This window comes from Halyomorpha halys, unplaced genomic scaffold (assembly GCF_000696795.3).
Source record: "Halyomorpha halys isolate HHAL.00 unplaced genomic scaffold, Hhal_1.1 Scaffold10.1, whole genome shotgun sequence".
Lineage (NCBI taxonomy): Eukaryota > Metazoa > Arthropoda > Insecta > Hemiptera > Pentatomidae > Halyomorpha > Halyomorpha halys.
The window spans coordinates 1,233,064-1,243,890 of NW_027107501.1; the positions used below are offsets into that span (position 1 = coordinate 1,233,064).

The 10,827-nt window shown below is 30.1% G+C and overlaps 2 protein-coding genes across 2 annotated transcripts in view; one reads left to right on the forward strand and one right to left on the reverse strand.

Moving 5' to 3' along the window:
- CSN5 (COP9 signalosome subunit 5) overlaps positions 1-3,518 on the reverse strand; it is a 5,701-nt gene extending 2,183 nt beyond the window's left edge. The window contains exons 1-3 of the mRNA XM_014416788.3: positions 3,247-3,518; positions 2,941-3,175; positions 1,166-1,360 (exon numbers count right to left, since the gene is read on the reverse strand). Of these exons, the coding sequence (XP_014272274.1) occupies positions 1,166-1,360; positions 2,941-3,175; positions 3,247-3,404 (588 nt within the window). The 5' untranslated portion in view covers positions 3,405-3,518. The remainder of the gene's footprint in view (positions 1-1,165; positions 1,361-2,940; positions 3,176-3,246) is intronic.
- Positions 3,519-5,101: 1,583 nt separating this feature from the next.
- On the forward strand, positions 5,102-10,375 carry pck (Claudin superfamily protein pickel). Its single transcript, XM_014416437.2, has 6 exons — positions 5,102-5,258; positions 5,344-5,410; positions 7,303-7,478; positions 8,476-8,637; positions 9,860-10,014; positions 10,283-10,375. Exons 1-6 carry the CDS (start codon positions 5,225-5,227, stop codon positions 10,367-10,369), a joined length of 681 nt encoding a protein of 226 aa, XP_014271923.1. The 5' UTR covers positions 5,102-5,224; the 3' UTR covers positions 10,370-10,375.
- Positions 10,376-10,827: the final 452 nt, after the last annotated feature.

Sequence of the window (10,827 nt, forward strand, 5' to 3'; positions counted from 1 at the left end):
AAAAAAAAAAAACCTACAGTTCTGAAATTATAGTCATTTATATTAGGCTTGATTTTATACTTTCATAATAAGTAACTATAAACTTTATAGAGATAAGAATATTTTCTTTTGCTTGAAATCTAGAGCATTAGTGGCACTCACTGACTTAGGAGACCAGAAAAATATACGAGTGAACACAAGTACTGGAAGCCTCAATGAGATTAGTTACTGTGACAGAGAAATAACCAAGTTAGTACAAAACATACAAGTCAGCATACAGCTAATGACAACTAGGAAAGAATAGTTGTTGTGGCCAAGTGACTTCTATATTTAATGTCAATGTCATATTTTTTTTTTGTTTCCTCATTTTCATGAGAATTTTACCAATTAACTGAAGTTTTAAGTTAATTTTTGGGTGTTTAATTCTGATAATACCTGTCTTTGAAAGTATTTTCAGACTTGATGGATAGATTGTTATGACTTGTAAAAAGTGATGTGGGCTGTATTAAAAAGAGGATAAAATAAATTAAGCTTTTTAAATACTAAAGACTCTAATTCTTGATAGAAAAAAGGCATTAAATAAGAATCCATGAGATTATGTAAAATTAGGGTATAATATTGCTCAGTATTTGGTTAATACAATTTTGACAATGATTATATGACATTTAATGTGATATAGAATAAATTTTAATTTGGAAGATTTACTGGTGGATAGATTTGATATGTATGATTATTAAAGTTCTCTGCGATATTTGGAGTGAAGATTTTACTTGTTTTCTCTCTATTTCTCATCCTCTTCACATTCCCATTGCTTTAGTTGGTGTTGAGCTACTCACTCATGTCAGATTTTAACTTAAGCTTTTTTTGTACTCATATAATTGAGATGTTTATTTTTAAAATCCACCCAAATACAGCGCAACTCATTTGCTTGGGGTAGGTTTTAGAATTAAATAACTCAATTGATTCCCGAACCTAATGATAATTCATTTTATTTTAATTTTCACTAACAACTACTTAAACAAAAAATGTTCTCCTTCCCATAGTAAAATTGTAAAGAAATGCTGAAATTATACATTTTTTCATCTATCTCATGCCTATTTGAAAGTACTTAAGACAAGATAGAATATGAAGTCTAACAATAAATAAATCAAATTAAATAAACTTTGAAATAAATAAATATTTTTACCTTTGGGTATGTTCTAAATGCACCTAAGCAAACCTTTCCTGCAGAAATAGTGCGTACGGGATCAATAACTATCGCAACAAATGGTTCTTGAAAATTTTGATTCAACATTTGAGTTGATACATCAATCCCTGACAGCCAGCATCCATACCCAGGGTGACTGTGATACCAACCAATAGCATTTTCTAATCTACCAACCTGCAAAATTAATTATTAATTAAGTCTAAAACTTAGTAGATTATTAGAGAAAACACTTACTATATAAAATAAGTATAACACAAATATAAAAATACTTATTTGCAACAATGAAAATTCGGTTAAGGCATGAGCACAACTTATACACACCACCCTAATTTAATGAAAAGTTTATTTAAATATAATAAAGCTATATTATAATGTTGTACATTAAATATATTTCTATTTTATTCACTATGGTAGTATTTCAACTGATTTATTTTTGTTTGTCCAGTTGGCTCTTGTAGATCTTTGGTTGCCTGACCAGCCTTCTCCATGACGGCCTGATCTTGGGCTACTGCTTTCCAGTTTGCTGCATACAACTCTTTTGCATATTTGTCGATTCTGTCTATCCATTTGGTTTTTGGCCTCCAACGTGTTCAATTTCCAACTAAATTGCTGGTATTTGTTATTTGTATTGGTATTTGTTATTGTGTAGAGGCATCCTGATGGGTTGCTTCGAGCCACATGTCCCACCCATCTAAACCTCCTTGACTTTGTATCATGATATATTGACTTACCAGTATCTACAGTAGTTCACTTTTGGTTCTTCTCCTCAATTTGTTAAGGCTCTGATCCCAGTTCACTTTTGTAATTGTACGGATGACTTTCAATTAAAATCTCTCGATTTTGCTTTCTATGGTACTGTTATATATATCCACTTATTATATTTACATAAATGGAAAATTGAAATTAAAAATTATAGATGGTACAATATAGTCATTTAAAATGTTTTTTTTTATCCACCACACCCATCAACTTTATGAGTTTTTTTCACTCTCCATTACCTTCTATGACTGTGAGTATTAGTTATTAATGATTCTAAAATCTTTCGCTATCCAAAAGTAAATAACACAACGGCCGGCCTGGAAGCCAGTCTGCTCTGGTGGCATTAGCTCTACTTCTGAACTGTAGGTTTTGTCAAACTAGAGTTTTAAAATATTCATGACTTTAGTATAATAACTTTTTTTTTTTTATCAAGTGAGAATAATTCCTTATACAACTAATGCTTTCAATAAATTATTCCATTGTATTGTACATTGATATATAAAGCTTAACCAAGATTGTTAAGAGCCTTTGTTGTGAAAATTGTGAAATTTTCTGTAAGGAAATTTAGTGAAGAGGTAACTTTAGTTAAATAAATGATTGTTATACTAATAAAAAAAAAAAAAAAACTTCATTAGTACTATAAGCAAAATATTATTTTGCCATAACTTCACAGTTATTATCCATAATTTGCTTGACAAGTAAACCAACTCCTGGTCAGTGGAAAATGCAAAGAATAATACATATTTTGAAATTAATCATTTGGGGCACAGTAGAGCAGAGTGATCTGAGTACCAATAGTTTGAAAATGTTAAAACCAAAATAATCTATTACATTACAAATTTCATGCCAAAAGATTTATCTCCAGAAACCACCTCTATCCAGCTGGAATAAGTACCAAAGGACAGAACTGTCAATATTTCCACACATGTCCATTTTTGGCACTCGGATTACTAGGCTCTACTACGCTTCAGCCATAAAATAAATAAAAATCTTACTTGTTTAGCTGATTCAATGTATGCAGTCATGTATTCATAAGCTTGTGCTTGAGCATTTACTCTTGTTTCTGTGCCTTCTACAGGGAGAGCAAATGAATCCATGACTATCATAGTGTTTGCATCAACTTTGCCAAGCAGGAGACCCATGACTTCTAATGTACCACCAGATCTTGCATGCATTACCATTTTTAGTAATGCTAGGGCTGAAATTTTGATATCGGTGAAGAAATGTGGACTGGAAAAAAAAAATATTTATAGGAATATAAAAGAATACAAAATAGTATTTAAAAAGAGGTTTATATTTACTCTTTTTCCCAAGGCTTTGCATTAAGAATATCTTGTTGCTGTTTCTTATCATATCTATAAAGTTCATCAACTGCACTAATAGTTTCAATAGTATTTGATATTTCCCAAGTTAACTGGGCCAAAGTAGCTTGATTTTCACTTGTCGAGCTTGAAGCCATAGCAGATATTTTTTTTTATTACACCAATGAAGGATATATTAAGAAACTAATATTCATTCTTAGCGAAGATACAACAAAACTTACAACCACTATTGTAACCTTCACATATGGTTCCAAAGAGGCTTAAGTATCTTTTATTCGATGTATTCATGAAGTCTTGAGTCGTAGCATAAACTAGAGATTAGGCGGATAGTAGGATGATCTTTGAAAACTAACATTAAAAATGTAATCATGGCATCCTCTCATTTTGTCCTGATATAAAAAATGTTTCCATCAAACTTTCAGATTTTTAAAAAATGATTTAGCGATTGCTTCTGAGCTTTAAGTTTTTAAAATAATAGACGGTTTGTTGATATTTCTATAAAATTCAATGATATTGGAAAATAAAAATTGTGTTAAATTATGGAAGTAAGTCAGTACATTACCTTCACTTTTAACTCACTCATTTATTACATACTAATTATTTTCGGCGGTCCGGAGGAATGAATCTTGACATTCCCACTTTGGCTTGTACGCGACGGCGACTCGGGTAGCCGCCAGGGGTTGGCAAAAAGGACCACTAGCCCCACTTGTCGGACTTGTTCCCTCCACCAAATACCAGTACACACTAATTAGCTATGATCTGTCCAGAGATTATGAAAGGACTGTTTGAAGTCCACACGCGCACTTAAAACTAACTTATACAGCAAGATCTATTATATTGACAATAATAAAAAAAAAAAAAGTATATCCATGATGTTTACATAAAAATGCAACAGAAAAAATGTCAATCATCTTGTAGTGAGCTAAATTTTAAAATTATCAAAGCAAATTTGGTATGAAGGTGCCTTATGACATACTAGTAAAAATTAGCTAATCAGCCCTTTATTTTTTTTAATTTTAATAAATAAAAATTATATTCATTGTTTCTCATAGATATATCAAGATTAAAAAAAAAACTTGTACGGTTTTTAATTGGAATTAAAGTAATGAAAATCTGAGACATATGTGTGATTTTTTTTTATTGAATATAAAACAATGGTTTCTTGTTACAGTTTTCACCCATTTTAGGCTCTGTCATGGTGTAAATATTATGATAGTTGTAGTTATGACAACATCTATATGCTTGAATAATAAACCCAATAAAATGAGAGATTTCGACAGATTATATAAACTACAATGCTTGAAAATGATTAAGCTCTTTCTGCTCATGCTTGAAAATTTTTTAAAAGTCCTTGAAAATATTATAACAAAATATTTCGGATTTTATAGGAAGGACATATATTGCAATGATATCGAATCTTGGCATCATCAAATTCAATTGGGGAGCTAGAGGGTCCGCTCTGCTGCCCCTGGACGGTAAAAATAATTTTTTCTTGAAAATTTTTTCAGGTCCATTATACATTATTTTTATTATTATTATTTTTGTAATTATCCATATTTGAAAGTCAATGGCATTTTACTTTAATTCTTTTGGAAAGTGAGGAACAAAATTGTATCTTTTTTTGTTTTACATTTGGTTAAATGTAAAAAGAAATGATTGAATTTTGATTGATTAATGTTGATTTTAAAACGTGAAGTTGGCCTTTAATATTTTATGTTTCATGTTTTATTATATTTCTAGGGAAAGCGGAGAGGCAACTCTTTACTTACGCATGCTTACTTTTCTTTGACCTCAGAACAATTGTGAGCTCTTTGGTTATTTAAAGTTTCATGTTTTGGTTGTTACCGAGGGTGTGTCTGGTTGATAAACAATGTTGTGAATTTTGAAAAGTTGTTTACTTTAATTTATTTGTTATTGTATTTCATATTATAGTAGTATTTAATCAAGGGAACCGAGAATGTCGGAACACAAAGATATACCTAGACCTTCTGGTAATTTTAGTATTTATTTATTTATATTTCATAGTTGTGATGGTATCGTCAGAAAATTCATATTTTTTACTATTTTTATTTCTAGAGTCTATGGTTTTTGGAGGAATTCTGCTATATATCGCTGGAATGTGTCTTCTAATTGCTTTTGCCAGGTATTTATTTTTATTGGTTCGTTTTGTGGTAATTTATCTAATGTATCATCATATTATCATGTCAGTTATGGTCAAATATATCACTTGGAATTTTCACAAAAAAAAAAAAAACTATTTTTAAAGGTCAAGTGGAATATATTAGTTTCGGAATTACTAGAAATATAGTAGAAAGCTGAAAAGAAAAGAAAACATAAGGGTAGTAATATTATCAATGTAAAAGGATAAAATTTTTATTTTAACTTTAAAATAGTTATTATTAGTGAAATTTATAATCAGCTTACTTACAGTATCCAGTGATACTTTAACTTCGTTTAAACCTTGAGACATTTAATTTGAAATTGGTTAGATATTCTTGGGATATGATTACAACTCTTCTCTTCTTGCTGTCATGAGTTCTTAGTAATTATTCAGGGGAACCTGGCAGTTTTCACATCATATCCCAGGCATTCTCTGTTGGTCTGAGGTCAAGACTTCTTGGCCAAAAACACTGCACCTTAATATCAGTTTGTTATAGTTCTTGGTCATCACTTGAGATGTGTGAAGCACTGCATCATTGGGGAGTAGCGTAAAAACATTCCTTATAAATGGTGCAAGAAACGTCACGTATTCCTGGAGGATGTCTTCAGTATACCAGAAGCCATTTATAGTGTCTTTATCATTTAGCCTCCTTGGTATCACTATTGGGGAAACATTTCTTCACAAAAAATATGTTACACCTCCTCTCCCTTCAATGAGAAACATTTAAAGTGAATCTTGACTTATTCTTGATCAATACACTGAATAATTTTTTTTTTTTTGTACAATCGATGTGTTTACTGGCAAAGTGGAGTCATAGAAATTTATATGGCCTGGTGAGAATTGGACACATTGTAGGTCTCCTGGCATTCTTACCTATTTAATTCAACATCTTGTAACTGTTATCAGTAGGGATGGGTTATTCTACAATGTTTGTTTTACTGTTCCCTGTGAGGCACAGGAACAGGTTTTCTGTTCCGACCCGACCGAGAGGCAGAAACCCAATAATGCACAATTAAACTGGTATTAGTAATGGAATACTGCTGGTATTTCATTGGAGCAGAAAAAAGAAAATTAGTATTGTATAATTTTTTTTTATTTGGCAACTAAGTAGCGTATAACTGCTAATTTCAGTTTACTGGTGGATTTTCGGGTTTCCGCCTCTCGGTCGATAGAAAGTACAACAAGAACAAAATAAATACCAGTACCTCATAGGAAATAGAACTTTTAAACTAAATTCATTGAATGACCCATCCCCAATTATTAAAAAACTATGGAGATCTCAGCCTCCTCAAATTAAATTTATTCTTTCATTGGCAGTAAACAACTGGTTTCTTAAAACATTTAACAATAAATCTGTTTACCTCTCCTTGTTGAACACGGCTGACTCCACATGGGCCTTTTTTTATTTTCGGTTGTCTGTATCTCTATAATGTTTACTGTCCTGGCGACCATTAACTGTTAATGCCAAGGGGTCAGGCTAATTCTCTCTTCATACAACACTCAAAATGAATTACCATAGTATCTGATTGCTATTTGTTTATTTAGTTTGAAACAATAAAAAAACTCTTTAAAAATACACGACATAAAGAAATTATTAACTGAGAGAGTGTAAATCACCCAATGAAAGACATGAAATAAAATCAAGGAATTAATTTTGTCTATTATAATAAAAGTATTGATTTGTTTACATTAATAAACAGTCCATCATATCTAATTTATCTGTAAATAAATGTAAATTATAATTTAATTACGATATATTTTTAGAGATCATAATTTTAGTTGATTGCATTAAAATTCAAGTGATATAAGTTTACTTAGGTGAAGCAGATAATTTTTAAATCATATCAATGTTTTTGTTTGTTTTGTTTTTTTAGCCCTTACTGGGTTGAATCCTACAATGGTACTTTTACTAATTTCAAACACATGGGCCTCTGGGAGTATTGCTTTGATCATTACAGATATCCGAACAATCAATTGGATCAATTGTTTACTGGATGCCATTATGTTTATAGTTTTGAATACTATACTATTAGAGAATGGCTCCTTCCAGGTATGTTATTGTATTTATCAATCATCATTGCTATTGATTAATGTTTTATCTCAGAACTGTTTTTACTAATGGAATAAAAATATAATCCTTAAGTTTAATTCTATTTCAATTTTAAGCTATGCTAGTGCAATTACATTTTCACTTGAAGAGTCCGTCGGACTCTTACTTAATGATTTCAGTCACAAAAAATTAAACGAGAAAATTAAAATTTAATGTTTTAAGATTGATTTAATGAATAAAATTTTATTATTTGATGGTTGTGAATTATTCCTTTTTAATGAGGAGAAGATGATTGGGGTGCGGTCAATGAAAAACACAAATAAGTATGATTAACTTATTTTAATGTGCCGACGTTTCGGCTAGAGTTTCTAGCCTTCTTCAGGGCTAAAAACAAAACAAGATAACAACCACAGTAAGTATAGAAAAATAAAAAAATTCCTTTTTAACTATTAAAAATTATTGGACATAAATCATTCTTCCTCCCAAAAATTTACCGGTCATTTCGTGTGGTGAAAATTTTTTTTTTTCATAAAACGCGTAGAAAAAAATTAATAAAACAAAGATTACCTGAACTATAAAATTAGATAACTAGAAACGATACCACCATAGCTCAGCACTTTTCATTTCTTACAAGATGCACTGTAAATTAAATTTTCTTAAAAGGTAAACTAATATCATTCTACCTGTGGACTCCTCATTTTATTACTTCCCTGTTGTAGTCAACATTTACTTCATGGTGTTTCTGGAAAGTGAATCTTAATATTTCCACTAAGGGATTTTATAAAATTTCAATGGAGATCTTCAGGAGAAAAAAAAATTTTTTTTTGAGATGACTGACATCAGTGCTTTTAAATATTATCAAATGTTAATCATAATGTGACGTATAAGATTATCTTAGTGTTAAATGCTGTATAAATCAAAAATGCAGTTTGCCTTATTACTATTTTAACACTTGTCATATTCATCATCATTATTTATTTTATATATTGCCTTTCAGGATGGCTTTTGACAGTTCAAACCTTTGTCACTCTTGGATTTATGCAATCATTCAGCGCTCAGGTCTTAGTAGCGTTAGTTGTAACTAGATATCCTCTCAAAACTATTTTGAAGTATGAGTGGTTACTGTCTGGAATCATTTTTTTGTGTAATGCATTTTGTTGTAAGTATCTTATTTTATATGTTAATAATTTCTTTTGTATGTACATTTTGATGAAAACATTGGTTAGAGTTAAAAATGTATTTTTTTATTAGAGATTAAATATAAAAATTATTTAAAAACTTTTAATTAAAATTCAGCTATTTTATCCAGATTTTATGTTTTAATATGGAGATATTATTTTCGCCTTTACAAAGTGTTGAGCACCAACTGGCTAATTGGCTGTAAATTTCAAAATTTTTGAGTCAGGCCAATTTTTTTTATTTTATTTTTTGAAAGATGTATTAACATCATAAATCCATAGTATCACTTTGATTGTTGGCGTTCCCATCACTACCCAAGCTCCCTGTGAAAGTTATAATGGTAATCCTCGGGCGCTTCTGTGTGTTTCTATTGCTTAGTTAAATCTTTATAATGGTAATATGAGTATTTATCAGTTCCAGCTTAAAGGGTAAAAAAATATGAATAAGAAATGTTTGAGAATTCCAGAGGGGCCAATTTTGGAAAACTATTGAAGTGGGTGAGATTGGTCCCAAACAAATGCTTATCCTTTATGTTCCTTGGCTCTGAACAAAAGTTTTATTCAATGTTTGGTCGGTCCACTGTTACTGTCCTGATGCAGGACCACTGTTGGGCTCGATATGTTAAAAAGTTCTTTTTTTCTAGTTTTAGATTATTTTTTTCTTTTTATTATAAATTCAATTTTATAACTTTTGCTTAAAATGAATATTTATTCATATTGGAAGAAGATAGTTGATGGTTTGAAGTAGATTGTAGGAAGATAGTCCGGTGGTGGTATAAGATACCAAAACAGTAGCAAAAACTATTTATTGGTTAACAATTAAACCATGTAAAACCAGCAATTAATTAGATTTTGGTGGGATAATGTTTTTTGCTTTGCGATTATGATTCATTCTATTCTGATTAAAAAAAATAACATGCTTAAGTCTTCATTCAATCTGTTGCCTGTTTCTGGCATTTAGTGCAGGGTTCAGTTTAATTCTGCAAAATAAGTCGTGACTATTCTACTCTATTCAAGAAAGGACAGCAATTTCAAAAACCTGCCTGAGGTTGGCAATAAGTATTCCAATATCCCCTCTTAACTGTCTAGTCTCATGGCATCTGTAATATTGACCAATAATGTTTATTTTTAGGATGTTAATTTTAAATTTATTATTTTATGTTATTGTTTACTAATTTTTCTTTATTCTTTAATACTTTGCAGCCCTCTTCTTGTTTCTGGCAGTTGTGATTTTCTGGACCCAGTCTTCTCGTAGGGATTGGCTAATGTATCCAAATTACAATCATATTTCATGGTCATATTATTTCTGTGTTGTTTCATTCTTCATGCACCTACTTGCAGCTTTAATCCTCTATAAAGTAAGCTTTAATTATTAAATTCATTATTTACTAAGTTTTGAGGGGTGAGAATTAATGTTTAAAATAAATTAATTAAGGCTGATTGATAGGCATGTGAATTGTAGATAACCTGTTATAATGGGGAGCAATGATATTTTTAATTTTCTTGAAAAATAAAAAGATTATATTATAAAGCTGCAAAGCATTAGCGAGCAATCAATTTACAACAAACAATTAAAAAGCAACAATTAAGGAGAAATTTTAATGATAATTTAATTCTATGTTACAGGATGCTAGGAAGTCGTGGGATACTCGAGAAGAAAAAAGACATTTGGTTATGGAAATGTATCCCCCAAGTCACAATGGGGTTTTATAGGTCAATTTTATATGTAACCTAAAATGATATATTTTTCTGTATTACTTTTTTCTAGGAAATGGCTCATTCATTATTAAGGGACACAGAGTTAGAATGAGTTTATTGTAGATTCTTGGAATTTCGAAAACTATATTTTACTATGTTTTTGATAGTATACTTGTAATATTTATAATAAGATGCTCTTATTCTATCTATTTTAATTTTATTTAATATTTTCTTGTATCAATTTATCCTTTTATGTACTGATGCTCAGAATATTTCTCCCAGAATTTCTTTTTTAAAACTCAAGGTCCCTTCTTCTGAGCCGTATCTTGTATTCATCTTTTAAAAATTCAATGACTTCACGGTTGATAGGTGATGTATTTATTAGAATTGCACTTGAATCTCTAATGTTTTTAATTGTATTTATAGTATTATTTAGAATTCAAGTAATGTATAATTTTTTTTTACTTCTAAAA